The sequence below is a fragment of the Meles meles genome, chromosome 16, assembly GCF_922984935.1.
Source record: "Meles meles chromosome 16, mMelMel3.1 paternal haplotype, whole genome shotgun sequence".
NCBI lineage: Eukaryota > Metazoa > Chordata > Mammalia > Carnivora > Mustelidae > Meles > Meles meles.
This window is the reverse complement of record NC_060081.1, coordinates 38,310,827-38,327,588: the sequence shown is the minus strand read 5'-3', so window position 1 is coordinate 38,327,588 and position 16,762 is coordinate 38,310,827. Positions and strand designations below refer to the sequence as shown.

The 16,762-nt window shown below is 47.8% G+C and overlaps 1 protein-coding gene across 6 annotated transcripts in view; it reads left to right on the top strand.

Annotated features, from left to right (window-relative positions):
* RIN2 (Ras and Rab interactor 2) overlaps window positions 1–16,762 on the top strand; it is a 222,561-nt gene that overhangs the window by 189,976 nt on the left and 15,823 nt on the right. For all 6 annotated transcript variants that reach the window (XM_045981053.1, XM_045981050.1, XM_045981051.1 and 3 more), the window contains 2 exons: window positions 2,392–2,483; window positions 5,688–6,836. In XM_045981053.1, the coding sequence (XP_045837009.1) occupies window positions 2,392–2,483; window positions 5,688–6,836 (1,241 nt within the window). The remainder of the gene's footprint in view (window positions 1–2,391; window positions 2,484–5,687; window positions 6,837–16,762) is intronic.

The following is a 16,762-nucleotide window of genomic DNA, read 5'->3' as shown; positions in this document are numbered from 1 at the left end:
TAAACAGAGGTTGGTTTTGTTGTATGTGGCTTTCCCCAAATTGTCTAAAGAAGGAAGATTTTCATTAAGTTTTTGCAGCCGTAGAAACATATATTTATATGATGCTCTGGCGTTACAAAGCTCTGCTTCCCATTAATCTTCCTTTAAGATTGTAATCTGAGTCATTGCCTGTCCCCAGTTGGGCAGCAACGATTACAGACTCTGTCATCCCCCCACAAGGCTCCGCCTGCTTCATCCAGAAAAGATGCAAGTGGACAAGAAGAAGCAGGTGCTCACACCATTGGAAGGGAGAGAAAAGGGTCCCTGGAGACAGGGGGTGACCCAGGCTTGACAGCTCAGGAAAGAGCCGCCTCCTGACTGCCACCCCCTAGTGTTTATGTGAACGCTATATTGGAGGCAATGCGACAAATGACATTGTGTTTGTGTTTTGCTCTTTTCATTGACCTTACTAATTTGTTATTCATTGTCAACAGCTTCAGGGGTTCCAGAATTCTCTGGTCATCCACATTTAATCTGAGTCAGTTTAGAATGTTGCCTAATCTTAGTGTAAACAAGTTGTTTGGGATAGTTATTCTCTCCAGCGGAGGTTTTCAGTCTCTTGTGTAGACAAAATACAGGTGAAAGCTCTACATTTTGTCCCTCACTTACTGCACCTCAGCCATGATGGCCTCCTTGCTGTTCTTCATATATACCAGACCCTCTCCCACCACAGGGCCTTTGCACCTGCTGCTCCCTATGCCTAAGAAGTTCTTTGTTTCATGGTTTGCACCCTGATCCCTTTCAATCTTCACTCAAATGCTACCTGCTCATGGGACCCTCTCTGGCCAACTGTCACTCTTGAATACTCTTTGTTATTCCCCTTTTGCATGTATTTTAAAATCTGTGACACACATCCCCTTCTCCTGTTCTATAAACTGCATATTTGTTCATTGTCTTTTGGTGTTCACTGGAGTGAAACTCCATGTAGGCAGGCAGGGTCTTTTGTCTGTTATCAGCACCTGCAATAGTGTCTGGCACATCACAGATGATCATAAACATTTGTTGAATGAATGAGTGAATTCCTTTTTTTAAAAAGATTTATTTATTTATTTGAGAGAGAGCATGAGCAGAGGGAGGGGCAGAGGGAGAGGAAGAGAGAACCCATAAGCAGACTCCCCACTGAGCGTGGAGCCTGATGCAGGGATTGATCCCAGGACCCTGAGATCATGACCTGAGCCAAGACCCCAATGCTGAACCAACTGAGCCCACCCAGGTGCCCCCGAGTTCTTTTTTGTAAGACCAATGCCACCACTGAAACAAAGAATTTCTTTTTGGATAAGTCACCATTATTATGCATATTCATTCATTCATTTATTCAAAACACACTTTCTCCCTGTCAGTATCAGGCATGGCATTGTGTGAGCCCTGAGGAGTGGAGTGCCTCCAATGCTTCTCCCTTGTATATGAAAATGAGCAGATGTTTGTTAGATCTGCTTTTGCCCTTTCAGAGAAAGAAGGAGTTCGTGGTCCATGCATTTACTCGTGGTGGCACTATTTGCTGGCCATGGAAGGACCCTTGTGCCAGCTCAGTTCAGCTTCTTCCTGTTGGGCCTGTTGGTCTGTGATGTTGGGTGCTTGTGTTTGCTGGTGCACACATGGTGCCATGCTGCTTGGGGCCAAGGTTGTTGCATGAAGTCCTTTCCATTTGCCTCCCTGCTCAGAGCGTGGTGCAGGGGTGGCAACAGCAGCAACATTGGCTGTGAGCATGCCAGAAATGCCAGATCACCAGCCTCACCCAGACCTCCTGAATCAGAGCGTGCAATAAAACAAGACTCCCAGGGATTCGTCTGTACATTACAGATAGAGAAGCATTACCTTAAAACAGGAGGAAGTTTTGTATCCAGCATACAACCCCCAATGCGTGGACTCTAGCTGGAAGATGTCCGAGTAAAACTGACAGATAGTGGTGGAGAATCTGCCATGTGTAAGGACATGAGATCATAAATCTTGGTTTTGGATTACACAGTCCTGCTCAATGAGTTGGGGCCAATGTTCAGAACATGTAGCAAATTAGTACGTAATGTTTTATGTATGTATATATGTAAGATTCACCAACATAGGGATTCTGATATTAATACTAGATACATGTCAGCTACCTCATGGAGGAAATTTTATCCTCATTACAGATACCAAACCAGTCAGTCTCTCTCTCAGTCTGTCCCCAGTGTGTCACTAGAGGCAAGAATAGTAATCTTGCTGTTCCGTCCCCAGTAAAGACAAGGTCTGGTTAGGTATGATATAGTGTGTCCTTAGGACATTGCAATCGAAGCGAAAACATCTCTAGGATGAAATGCAAACAAGAGACAGAAACAAGACACTTAATTACAAATATTCTCTTTTTTGAAAAATCAGGGACGTTCTGCCGTTTACCTTGAAGTTGCCTTATGCCATTTCAACAGCCATGACTGAGGCTCGGCTTGAAGAACTAGCCCAGCTGGGACTAAGTAAGTGGGTGCCCCTGCCCAGTTCTCTCCTGAAATGATCTGTGGAGCAGAGCCAATGTTGACTGGTGATATACTGTTCCATCAAAAATTAATCCCCATCTCCGTGGCAAAACTTGGCTCACAGGGCCGTGAGGTCCCAGAATCAAACGTACTGAGAGTCTTTTTTCTAAGTCAGACACTGAACTAACTCTCAGAGGCAAGCCCTCTGCTGGCCCGGGAAACCCCGACATCTCCCAGTGTCTCCCGTCGATGAATTGAAGCTACCCCAAAAGTCCATGTCCTGATGGAACAGAACCTTCTGTCATGGGCCCTATCTTTCCTTTCTGCGGTGTCTTACTGGGGAAAGGCAGTGCTTGGCAGAAAAGGAAACAGCACAGCACATCTCACGTGCATGCGTTTTGTTCTAGAAGAACACATGGGCATTGACGGCACTTCTGTGCTTTGGGGAATTTGACCATGTAGGCATCTCGAGTAACATCTGTCTCACTTCCTCTGTTGTTGTTCAGTGTCAGTCCTGGTGTCCTGGGCCGTGTCCCCGATCCTGCCATGCATCCTTGCTCTGACCAGCTGGGCACTGGCTTCCCTCTCCTGCCCCTTTGCCAACACCCCTAAATGCAACACCATGCTTTTGGACATTGGTTGTCAATGGATCGGGACATACAGTTCACCTAATTTCACTTCCTTGTCCCATTGCCCTGAAGAATTTGTGTGGGTTTAACTTTGGGGGGAGGGGAAACTTCCCCCCCAGATTGGAAGGGGGAGATTCTTTTTAGATTTTTAGGGCTTCAGTCTTCTAAAAGATTAACGACCAGGACATAGTATTGGAATGGAAATTTGAGATGCTGAAACGCAAGTACCAGGGCTCCTAACTCCTATAAAAAGCCTAGAGACAGATTCAAACTCTTTCTCAAGCTGCGATTGCTTCAAAAGAATTGCTCCATCTGTCTGAGACCTATCTGATGGGTAATTAGGTAGTGGGATTGGGAAACTGATTCCTGGTAAAAATACCAGGGTAGGATAAATGTCCCTGCTGAAAAGTTATACCATCTCTTGCATTGGAGTTTCAGACACCTTTGGAGAGAGTTTAAGACATTTCCGAATTTAAGTGAATTTAACCAACTAGATCGCTGGCCTCTTGAAGACCAGCACCAGGTCTGTTTTCACAGCTGACCTCCAGCCACAGAACTCCTGGTTCTGTGGGCAGTGGGCAGTGCCTGCTTCATGCCAGGGCTGAAGGACTGAAGGTCAGCATGTGTAATGAGGAGATAAACACAAAAATACCTTGTCCTAGTGGCCACTGACTGGGAGCGAATGAGGCCTAATTAATACATACCCAGCTTGTAATTTTCAGTGTACACATTATTCATTTTGTGAAGAGACAGCACTTTCTACAACTCTGTTCTTCATTTATTTGTCCTTCCAACAAACGTTTCTAGAGGTCTGCTATGTGATAGGCCCCGCATCAAGGGGTCAAAGTTAATAGCGTCCGTCCCTTCCCCTCCCCCACCACCCACGTCCATAATCCATATGGGAGGAAACACATTCGTGGGAGCTATATGTACTAAGTCTTATAAAGTCTAGGAGTGGTGGCAGCACTAAGACCAAAGGTGGTGAAAGCCATTCCACCCAGACCTACACTGGGCAAGAGAAATGCATATAACGCAAGCCAGTGTGTAATTTAAAATTTTCTGGTAGTCCCGTTAAAGAAAACTTAAAAGGCAGAGGTGAAATTAATTTTTATGATTTATTTTATTTTTTGTACTAGATCTGAAATATTTCAACATGGAAACAATGTTTTTAAATTATTGATGCAATAAAAGCAGTACTTCAAAGGCATTAATGAGATATTTTACATTCTTTTTTTTTTTACACTAAGTGTTGGAATCCAGCATGTGTTTTATCCTTATAGCACATCTCTCTATGGGCATTAAATTTTCATCAGAAACATGTGAACTGTATTCAGGTCTCATTAAATTTACAGTTGAAAAACTGCATTCACGTAACATACCCTAGTTCCGAAACTACTTCAACGTTTGCCGGTAATCGAACTGCGTGCCTGTTTTTAAATTTAATTGATTGACATGAAGCAAAATTTAAAATTGAATGCCTCTGTGGCAGTGGCTCTTGCGTTGGACAGCACAGAGCCAGAGAGAAGGAAAGGAAGGGCTAGAGGAAGCAGGTGACACTCTCAGGTGTGTTTAGGACACAGAGAGGACAGGACAAAGGGCTCCCAGTGATAGCCTCCCCGCTGTCCCCCGTGGTCAGCCATTTTGGGCCCATAGGAAAGAAACAGCATTTTCGGCAATCACAGCAAGGCAAAGTTGTAGAGAGAGAATAAACCTAATCCGAATGGAAATCACAACAGGCGACAATTACCACCATCCCCGTCTCCCACGATTTGCGTGGAAACCCGAGCCCCATATGTAAGTGACATAGGGCCGTTTAGCTGCAGTAAGCAATGTGCGCTGCTCCAAAGAGTGTTGAGTGCATGTAGCCATAGTGGTAAGGAGGGCTCCGATTTAGGGAGTGTGGGCAGCTAACCACTAAGATAAAGATAAAGGGTTGAACTTGCACTTAGCGTTTGCATAGGTCTGCTGTCCTTTTTTTCTGCTGATGGGTTCCATGTGCGTATTTTTCCTCCTTTTGGGGTTTTAATGCTGAACACGTAAAACCCCAAGCAGATTGTGTAACATCCCCCAGGCCCAGCTGCTGGTCCAGCCCATTAAAGGGGAACTGCCAGGTCCTCCGGAGGGCACCTCCAGGAGAAGTGATTTGGAAAGGGTGGCTTGCTCTGCGAGTAAGCTTAGTTTTTATAAAGCAAGTTGGGGAGCTCCATGGCGTTCTCCAGCCTTATCCTGTAACAATTCCAGTCCTTTCCTCACCTGTGCAAAGGCTGGGCTGGCTTTGTATGCTGGCCAAGCCATTTCTCAAGGGCTTTGAAGGTAAAAAGGCCCTGGAGCCTTCCTGGGAGCCCACAGCTGGGCCTGGCACCACTTCTACCCTTTCCAGGAAGGGAATGCTGTTAAAGCAAAAAAGAAAAACAAAACAAAACAAAACAAAAAAAGAAAAACAAAACACCCAAGTGTGGCGCCTCCCCCTTCAAAGACGTGTGTTGTCATGCAAGTGTGTTTTTTTTTAATTTGTGAAGGAATGGCCCGAGAGTACTGTATTTACATTCTTGTGTTCACTGATAATGACTTTCAGATTTTTGGAGCTCTCCAGCTGACAACAAACCCCCAAACCCTCCACCTCCCCATAGGCCTCTCTCCTCAGACGGTGTTTGCCCTGCCTCTCGTCAGCTCTGCCTTATAAATGGAGTGCATTCTATAAAAACCAGGACGCCTTCGGAGCTGGAGTGCAGCCAGACCAACGGAGCCCTGTGTTTTATTAATCCTCTTTTCTTGAAAGTGCACAGCCAGGACCTCAGTGGAGGCCTGAAACGGCCCTGCACCAGGACTCCCAACGCGAATGGCACCGAGAGGCCTCGGTCCCCCCCACCCAGGCCCCCGCCACCCGCTATTAATAGTCTCCACACAAGCTCTCAGCTGTCCAGGACCGAAGCCCAGGCGAGCATGCCAGAAACAGTCAACCATAACAAACATGGGAACGTAGCTCTGCTTGGAACGAAACCAACCCCCATCCCTCCACCCCGGCTGAAGAAGCAGGCTTCTTTTCTAGAGGCGGAAGGCAGCGCAAAGACCTTGACCGGTGGCCGGCCTCGTCCGAGCCAGGAACGGGAGCCGGAGGAGCCGGAGGAGCCGGAGCCCCGCACAGCTGGCAGGCCAGGTGGGGCCCCGCCTGCGGAGGCCCCGGGGGATTGCACAAGGGCCACCGGCCCTGAATCACGGCCCCCGTGGCATGGAGGCAGACAGAGGCTGAGCGACATGAGCATTTCCACTTCCTCCTCCGACTCGCTGGAGTTCGACCGCAGCATGCCCCTGTTCGGCTATGAGGCAGACACCAACAGCAGCCTGGAGGACTGCGAAGAAGAGAGTGACCAGGAGACCATGCCCCCCCCCATCAAGTCCAAAAAGAAGAGGAACAGCTCCTTCGTGCTGCCCAAGCTCGTCAAGTCCCAGCTGCGCAAGATGAGCGGGGTGTTCAGCTCCTTCATGACGCCCGAGAAGCGCATGGTCCGGAGGATCGCGGAGCTGTCCCGGGACAAGTGCACCTATTTTGGCTGCCTGGTGCAGGACTACGTGAGTTTTCTGCAGGAGAATAAGGAGTGCCACGTGTCCAGCACCGACATGCTGCAGACCATCCGGCAGTTCATGACCCAGGTGAAGAACTATTTGGCTCAGAGCTCAGAGCTGGACCCCCCCATCGAATCGCTGATCCCCGAAGACCAAATCGGTAAGTCCCCACTTGGCCTTTTTTTTTTTTTTTTTTCTTTTTAAACAGAAATTGTCCGGTAACCTTATAGAACAGTGCATCCCCGTGGCAGGGCTCTTGGCTGAAGTTTTCTCTGGGGTTCAAAACAACAACATGCTCCATGCCCTCTGCCCACTGGAATGGCACCCCAGCCTCTTAAAGCAGCCTCACCGTAGAGCTGAGTCGTGGGCTGCAAGCCAGGTTTGCAACTGTTTTGGGGAGCTGCGGATGGGAACCGCTGAATGGTTCTGTTCAGGGGGAGAGTGTGCCTTCTGAGGGTCCAGTGACCCACCTGATTTCGGGCTGTGTGTCTGGCACAGCCGTGACATGTTGTGTGTCACACAACATGAAAGTGTGTCTCTGCAGGCAGCACCTGAGTAGAAAGGGATTTGTACTGTCTTCTGGAGGGTGTTTCCCTCTGCTTTCTTTGGAAAGGACTGTTTTCACTGAGGGATGGCGTGTGTTCGCAAGGGTGCAGCCGTCACGGCTGTGCCGCTGCATGAGTTTCCATAGTGACCACACCTGTGTGACAAGCGACAGCTCAGTAACCAGGACAGCCCCAATTCCAGAAGCCCCCTGGGACCACCACCCTGTCACCCTTTTACTGAAAGGGAAACTGCCCTGCTGGCTTTTGATGCTGCAGAATTCCTTAAGCAACACGGTTTTGGAGTAAGCAAAAAAAAAAAAAAAAAAGGAAAAGACAAGTTTATTTTGTGTGCTTTTCAAATAAGTAACATATTTGGAGGTCACATGAAAGGTGTTTTCTCCAAAGTCAAGGGGAAATATTTTCTTTATAACCTCATCGAAGGGCTGATTGTTAATACTTACTTGGGCCAAGGAAAATTTGAATTTGGCAAGGCGTCTTTTTTTCCAGGGCAAGAGTGTTGCAAGGACTTTTCTCTCTCTCACTCTCTCTCTCTCTCTCTCTTTTTTTTTTTTTTTTTTTTAAATTTCAGAAGATTGACTCTAAAAGGCTAATTTCAGAAACCTCATTCACTGGGCAGCCACAGCCGAAAGAGCTACCAGATATTTCTAGGCAGTTCATAAAGCTAAACCCAGATTTCTTCTTTCTGGTTGTGTCTCTTTGTTGAAAGTAGTAAACAGTATGTGGTAGAGAGTAGTCTCTCTCTCTCTCTCCCCCCCTCCCTCTCTCTCTCCCTTCCTCTCTCTCTCTCTCTCTTTCTCTCTCTCTCTTTCCCTCTGTCTCTGTCTCTTTCTCCTTTAAGTAAGTTTCAGCAGCTCTTTGATTTTCTCACAAAGGAATCAAAGCCTTGTTTGTTTTCTCATGGTTTGAGCCTGGTTGATGGGGCGGGGTTAGAGTCGGGTGTTGCTGAGGAGAGAAGCTGGAAGGAATGTGCCCTCGTGGTGTGCTTCAAACTGGAAAAGGTTTCTTGGGGAAGGCAGAAAATAGCCACCCAGGCCACCCTGTCCCCTGTCCCACCGGGAGCCCACCCCTCAGGGGAGACCAGCTCCCCTGCCATAGTCACAGGCACGCTGAACATGGGGGAAGAAGCTTCCTCTGGGGGAGTCCCGTGGGGGGAGCCAGGCGGGCACTGATGTCAGCACCAAGCTATGTGGGCCACAGCGCCAACCAGCCCACAGGGACAAGGTTCCCGAGGGAACAGGGGCCTTCCTTTCCTTCTCTACAGAGACTCTGGTAAGCACCCACCAGAGTGCTGTTCCCCGGGAGGCCCTTCTGCCAGCTTCTTTTGAAGGGAAGTTCAGATATGGTACCCGCTCTCCGAGCGCAAGGGCTCATTTTCTCCAAAAACAGACATATACTTTGCTGCTCTGGAAGGAAACAGCTTTTAATTTAAAATCTAAGGTCATGGCAAGAAGGGATGTTGACATCTTTGGAGCCTCTCCTATGAGCCAGGGTTCCGACCAAGTGATGTCAACAGGGCCTGGCCTCACCCCTGTGAAGCAGGCATGGGCATCCCCAGTGGGGTGGAGGACGCAGGGCTTTGCCAGGTGGAGCCCTTTGTCCCCAGGCTACACTAGCTAGTAACCAGCAGGTGCAGCATTTGGGAGAGGCAGCTCAGACTACAGTTCTGTAAGGAGGTGTGGGTGTGGCCAACTAAACATTGCCTCACTTTTTTTTTTTTTTTAAGATTTTATTCATTTACTTGACAGACAGAGATCACAAGTAGACAGAGAGGCAGGCAGAGAGAGAGAGAAAGGGAAGCAGGCTCCATGTTGAGCAGAGAGCCCGATGCGGGGCTTGATCCCAGGACCCTGAGATCATGACCTGAGCTGAAGGCAGAGGCCTTAACCCACCGAGCCACCCAGGCGCCCCTTGCCTCACTTTTTGATTGGCTTGTTTGTTTTGGTTTTTAAAACCTTTGCATGAAAGCAAGCACCTCCTGGCATGTTGCTTCCCCCATGAAAGCATCGTTCTGTGTTGAAAGTACAATGAATGGGCTGGGCTTTTGAAATTAAGAGGAAGGTGAACCAGAGCAGAGGTCAACCTGAGAAACTAAACACTTGCCCAACTGGAGAGGAAAGATGATTAGAAAACCGACCCCCTTCAGTGTGTAAGTCACTTGGTTAGGACTCTGACAAACAATGGGACTTAATCTGATAGTCTTTGACATCTTCGTGAGCGAAGTGCTCACTAGTTTACTCTAGACTGGTTGATACAGTCACTCCTTTGAGCCTCATTAACCAACTCAAGGTTGGTACATTTACATAGACATTATTCATCTTTTGCAAATTCAAGAACGGAGGCCAAGATATAAGAAGTGACTTGTAGAGGGTTTCAGTGCTGGTAAGTAGGGTAGCTTGGATCCTACCAAGATCTTTTCTCAATTGTTTGCATATTCCTACTGTATCTCACTTCCCAGAAGGAAGTAATTCACTTTTAATGGATTCATTCTGAATGGATTCACTTTGAATGCCATCTCCAGAATACCAAGCCTCAAGCGGGTTCTGAACAGGTATCTGCTAATGCTCCTTAGTCTGTTCAAGAATGCCAGTCTAGTCCTGTCCTCCTTTCCCACAACTTTGGAAGGAGATCGCTCTGAATCAAGAGGTGGGAATTGACATAGAAAGCCTGCACTTACAGAACGTCTGTCCTGGAATCAAGGGAGGTGGAGGAGGCATTTCACTGGCTTAACCCACGTCGAATTAGAGCTGTCATTCATATGTGAAAAATGACTGTACGAACGCATGCGTGTCTACAGTTAGGATCTAGAGGTGGTGCTAATCTGTCTTCTTCAGAGAGTGGCTCTTCGGTTGTCTAGAGAAAAGCCAATGAAAACACCAAGCAGCTCTCACTCAGTGCCACTCCATATATCTTGTCACAGCCCTTCCGGACAGCACTTTCTAGGTGAGTGTAAAATGATAAGTAATCAACCTCAAAAATGAAGAAAATGGCCACTCTAAATAGTTGTGTCCTAGTATGGAGAATTTACATTCTATTTAGACTACCCTTTAAAGTACCATCACCAGGAAGCCCTGCCATTTTGAGGGTCTTGAATCAATGTCAGTGGTTTGACATCAGCTTCACTCTCCTGGCTGGGAATAAGGGATAAGACATGGTGAGTTCCCATGTGAGTCAAGCCCCCACATGTTGTTTCCCTTCTGGAGAGCTCTCTGCTCACCCTCATTCCCCCATACCCTACAAAGTGGTACAAGAAAGGACAAACAGATGCTTTTACAAAAACCGTACACAATTTCGGGTCCTTTGAGAAAGTCCTGGGATCGGTAACTTCATCTGCGGCAAGGTATACTCAGGACTGGCCTGTTCTACACTGTAAAATAGAGACAGGTTGTGACATTTCTCATTTTTCTATCATGTGTGTTCCTCTTTGGTGAGCTTGCCCATCATACCAGTCTTGCTCTGGTCTTTTTTAGCCGATGGGAGATATCCGTTCAAAATTTCTGATCATGAAACTTCCACTCTGCAGAACTTGTTACATTTTTGTGGTCAGTTTTTTTTTTTTTTATTCAAGCAAAAGAATTTTCATTTCTGATCTGACATTAATCTTGGGAAATCCCTGTTTTCAAGGTTTGTTTCAAGAAAAACAAAATTACTCCAACTCTAAAAATTTTACTCATCTCAAGTTTTCTATTTTGTTTGAACTGCCCACCATGGACTGTCAACAACCATGGGGGGAAGAGGGGCACAGGTATTCGTAGTCCTAAAACTCAGTAGCAAAAAAAGCAATGCAATAATGTTCTGCTTTACTTAATTGCTATGTACTAAAACTTGTATTTTCTCTGAACATTTTAATTATTTAAAGAAAACTTATCTTTAAACTCAATTTGTAAATATGTGATTTTTGTTTTTTTAATAGCGAACAATACCGAGAAGTGGTTAGACACCAGAGAGCATAGCACGAATAAGAAAGGGGGTTTGAAGTGACTCCCTAGTAGTTAAACAAGTACTACCGCTTTGCTTCCTCAAGCTTCAGTATCCAGTGTGAATTGTTTTTTAATTTGTATTTCACAGTTTCATTCAAGCCCTTGAGTAATTATCTTCTCTCTTTTAGATTAAGGGTCATTCTGAGAGATTTGACCAGAGGAGCATATTGGTCTAAGATGAAATTAGAACCTTGAGTCTGACTTCTAATCTAGACCATGTGATCCTAACACCTGCAAGGAGGGAATGTCCTTGTACAGCTGGCAAAGGGTAGAGAGAAAGGAGAAAAATTGACCTCTTGCAAGATATAAAAAGAATGCTTACGTTAGTTTTGAAAATTAAAGAGCGGACACCAGCTGGAAGCACCTCTTTTGTTCCCCATGGGGCATTAATTTGTTGTATAGTTTTTGCATTGGGACATCAAAAATTGGGTTAATCATAGCAACTAAAAGAAGGGTCACAACTCTGGAGTTAAGGATCTCTGTGAGGAGTCCCCAACCCCACGATACGCTGTGCAAGGAGATGGGTAGCTCAGGAATTCAGAGAAAGAGAGCCCTTGCTAACAAGGTGGGAACTGGGATGGCAGCACAAAATAAGGTTTGTGCTGAAGTGTTTTCTGACTACATCCCGAGAATCTCCCATCTCAAGAGAGTCATCAGCACCTGCTGGACAGGAAACATCATCAGGCAAAAGAGGAATCTGACAGTGACTGAGAGCGTGAGCAAGGGGACGTCTGAAAGGATGTGTTGATTGAAATGGAGGCATCAGCATCTTAAAGAGTTGGACACGTCCACCGCTACTTTACTTCCGCCAACAGAATGGCCCCAATTGGCTGTCTTACCTATAGACGGAGCCCTCACCATCCCGGCACCCACCTCCAGGCTTGCCTCGCTCTCCCAGTCTGTCTCCAGGCCAGGGCAGGAACACCCCCCCACCTTACCTCTCAGGGACAATGTCCCCTTTGGAGACCCTCACTTACTGGCCAAGCTCAAGGGCTTCTTTTAGAAACCAGAGTCGTAGCCCGCCCCTCCGTCAAATCCAAGAGTATGTGTTAAATGCATACTGTGTTTTTAATAGAAGCAAGTGAAAGCCCCCATAATCCCTCTCCAGTGTGTGGTTCTTGATGGTTTACGGAGCAATTTTATGCATAGAAGCCCCTTAAGTCCCCTTAATGCCTTGGGGGGGGGTCCCCTTATCCTCATTTTTAGAGATGAGGAAACAAAAGCGTAGCGAGGTCAAGCCCAGATGCAAATGGGACTGAACCAAATCCTGTAGCAGGCTTTTCACGTCACTGCTTTTGTGGGCCCTTTTATGAGGAGGGAGGAAGATGGCAGTGGCGAAGTCACCATACCAGAGGCAGCCTGCTCTCCATAGGACTTAGCATTGACTCATCAAGTTCTGCTGGGTAAGATGCCGCCTCTTCCCTCCACCCTCTCCATACTCGAGGAAGCAGGCCAGGAAGCACCGCCCAGAACCCAGGGATGCGGCTAGAATTCAGCTCTGCCTCCCCGAGGCCAGGGGAGCTACATAAATCATTTGGAATTTTTCTTTCTTAACCTTTTTTTAAAAGGTTATTTATTTATTTATTTATTTGTCAGAGAGAGAGAGCACGCACGCAGTCGTACAGCAGGAGCGGCAGGTAGAGGGAGAAACAGGCTCCCAGCTGAGCAGGGAGCCTGATGTGGGACTCGATCCAGAACCCCAGGATCATGACCTGAACCGAAAGCAAGTGCTTAACTGACTGAGCCCTTCAGGCTCCCTAGAATTTTTCTGTAAGGAAGATTGGGCTCTTCTCCCTTGCATTGTTTTGTTTTTAGTATTTATTTATTTATTTGAGAGAGAGAAAGCAGGGGTAGAGGGAGATGGAAAGGGAGAGAGACTCTCTAGCACACTCCCCGCTATGCACAGAGCCCGTCATGGGGCTCGAACCCAGGACCCTGACATCATGACCTGAGCCCAAACCAAGAGTTCGATGCTTAACCAACTGAGCCACCCAGATGCCCCCTCCACTGCTTTGGTTTTTACTGGCTTTTATTTTTACTAGAAGGTCCTGAAATCAGTGTGATGGATTCCATACATAAACTATGACATGAATATACCTATACTTTCCATAATGCCTTTCCTCAAAGGCCACCAAAATGAACAAAACTATGAGTAAATCACCACGCTATCCGGCGCTCCCCATCTTTATTTTGGTGCGATCTTCCTTTATCATTTGATAAAGCGCCCGCTATTATTTATGGACTAAAGCAGGCTTTGCTCACAAAATGTAAAGCAAACCAGGTTACAGGACATCCCCGTGGGAGGACAGGATGCTGCAGGAATGGGGGTGACTGCCCCACATCATTGCCAGAGTCACGCTTCCTGTGTTCTGCACGGGTAAGAAGAAACATAATTTTCATGTAGCCACCCAAAGAAAGCATTTTCGGTTCTACTCAGAAGTCACGTTTGGAGCCCATGCTACCTGTGGGCCTCTGGCCACGGACTGCCACTGGCTCTCGTGAGCCCCCCCAAGTCTGGCATCAAGAGAGAGGTCTAGTTTGCTCTGTGCCAACGCAGAGGTCACACACAGGGACCCAGGGAGTGGAGAGGAGGTGGGCAGACAAGGCTGCATGGGAATCCATGTTGGGAAAAGCAAGGAACCCATCAGCCACAGGGAACAGCATGTGAAAATGTGCACAGGCACAGAGGGGCCACAGAGCTGTTGCCTTCAGTGAGAGCATGGGTTGCTTCTTCACGAAGATATGGAGCAAAGAAGGGAGGGCAAAGCAGGGGTGCACCCCCAGAAGCTGTCTTGAGGGTGGTGGGAAGCATTTTTAGAAAAATCACTCCTGGCAGGGTAAGAGTTGAACTCTTTAACCATCTCTGTAGCCCAGGTACCAACCAATTGAATTAGATACTGGCCACGAATACCTGCAGGCCAGTGTGACAAGCCAGGAGGCCAGGGACGTGGGAGACAAAACGCAGAGCAAGGACAGCAGTGTGACCCTGGCCTTTCCAATTAGTAGACCAAAAACTGTCAGCGATGAACCAAATCCACCCTTCATCTCTTGTCCCAAATGGGGTTGGGGGCTGTCCACCTATCAGGTGGAAAGACACATCACTGTCCAGGGCACTCAGCTCGTCTGGGAGTCTGAGCTGTTAGACGGGGACAGAATGAGGCTGTGAGGAAACACTGGCAAGTTCCAGGCAAGATAACCCAGAGCGCCAGACTGCGGCTCTGCTGCCTTCTTTTTTTTTTTTTTTTTTCTTAAAGATTTTATTTATTTATTTGACAGATAGAGATCACAAGTAGGGAGAGAGGCAGGCAGAGAGAGAGAGAGAGAGGAGGAAGCAGGCTCCCTGCCAAGCAGAGAGCCCGATGCGGGGCTCGATCCCAGGACCCTGGGATCATGACCTGAGCTGAAGGCAGAGGCTTTAACCCACTGAGCCACCCAGGCGCCCCGGCTCTGCTGCCTTCTTAACTGTGGGTGGGAGGGGCTGAGGAAGAGTAGGGGGGCACAAGGGAGCAAGATGGCCAGAAAGCCAAGTGGCTTTTCAGTTGATTTATCGAAGCACTTTCAGTTCCCATTTCAAACCAAGTAAACCACAGTTAACACAGAAGATGACAGAACCAAACAGGCCTGAATGATTAAACCTGGAGTCCCTAACCCAAGGTACACACCCGTATTCCAAAGGAACAGAGGGGAACCAGTGATCCTTGCCCATTGCCTAGGGGACAGGTGGATAGGAAGTGCTCACCCTGTGGGATCTCACCGGGGCTGACAGTCCCACTGGGAAGCTGTGAGTAATCCCATTTTATAGATGTGGAAGCTGAGGCCTGGAAAGGTTACCTTCTTCCCTCCAGGTTGCAAAGTAGGAAATGGCTCAGGTGGACTTCACATGTAGCCCGAGAGCCACTTGAATACCAAGTGGTCCGCTTTTTAGTAGTTGGTACAGAGGATTATTAGCAGAATTCTGTTGTGGCCGTCTGGTTGTCCCATCCCAGCACTGCTAGGACCGGATAGATACATTTCTCAGCTGAAAGGCAAAAGCATGTGGTGGTTCAGAGTCCATGCTCAGGTGGCACTGTTGAGTTTGAAGTCCCAGCTCTGCTGCTGATGAGCTGTGTGTGCTTGGTCATGTGTCTTAACATCTCTGTGCCTCCATTTCTTCATATGTTATATGGGCTAGACACCATTGTGCCTGCCCCACTGATGCTCACTTACTTGTTTGATTCCCAGCTGCAGGTGCCTAAGACATCTTGCCTGACATTTTCACATGCCCTCAGAGCTCTTGCCCAGGGCAGATGGAACAGCTGGGAGGTGAATGCCCTCTCTACCCTCCCGGAGCCTGAAAGGAGCAGGTGTATAAATACCCCAGCTGCCTCCCCTCTGGTGGGACCACCCTTGAGGCATGCCCTGCATTGTGTCCCAAACGTCCCACAAGGTTGAGCTGGTTGAGCTCCAGCTGCCCCCAATAATAACCTGCTTAACAGAGCACACAGCGTTGGCAACCTTCTCTCCCATCCCACTCTCCTCATCTGCCACGGGTGCTTCCCGGGCTCACCTCCCAAGTGAACTACTCACCCTCAAGTCCCTGTCTCAAGGTTGGCCTCTGGGAGAACCCAAGCTAAAACAAATAGGAATTATGTACTGGTTTCAATCAAAGGGTGGTTTAAATCCTGAATCTGAGTAAAGTGCAAAACAGTGCTGGCCACACATGGATGCACAGTGTCAGTTCTAATCCTTAATCCAATGAAGCAGTCAAAGGAAGATAGATTAGCACATAAAGAAAAGCCCAGCTCATGTTGTTGTTCTGGTCCAGGGGCAGGCCCGTCATGCCAGCAGACTTGTTGGCAGCCCGGACAGGCTTGCAGCGTGTCTCCACCACCCTGGGAGAGACATTTGACTTTGACGCTGCGTAGGCACCTGCGCAGTGAGATGCCCTAATGCCCACTTCCCACCGCTGAAATGAGGGTTAACAGACAAGGGGGGCCATATGTAGAGCCCCCTTGGAATTAGAACTGCTCAGAGGAAGCCCAGGACGTTATAAATTACACAGGTAGAAATTCACCATTAAAATTTAGCTTCGATTTCTGTCGCTTTCCTATTACAAAAAAGTAACCAGAATGCCAGAACTCAAATAAACCAAGAGGCCACGTGACCTCATCTTTTATCTTTGTCAGCTAACTCCAGGTTGCAGCCTGCACATTCTGGACGTTATGTCGCTTAGATTCTGGGTACTGCGAGAGTCTCCCGGAGAATGTCAGTGGTGATTTTGTTTTGTTTGGGCCACCATTCAGGGTGCCAGTTCCGTCTCGCCTTCCTTGGGCCAGGAGATGGCAGTTCAGTAGTTGGAGGCAATGACCGAGAGGTGAAGCGACTTGGCCAAAGCCGCGTAGAAAGATAGAGTCCGGCTGGTTGCCAGGCTGCCTGCGCCTCGTGCTCTTTGTAAGGCACGCGCCTTCTCTGGATTTCACCTTCACCTCCCAGGCTCTCACTTCCCCCTAGGCAGCAGCAGATAAGCAGAAAGTGCTCAAGCTGATGCATGAGCCAGTCTTGTG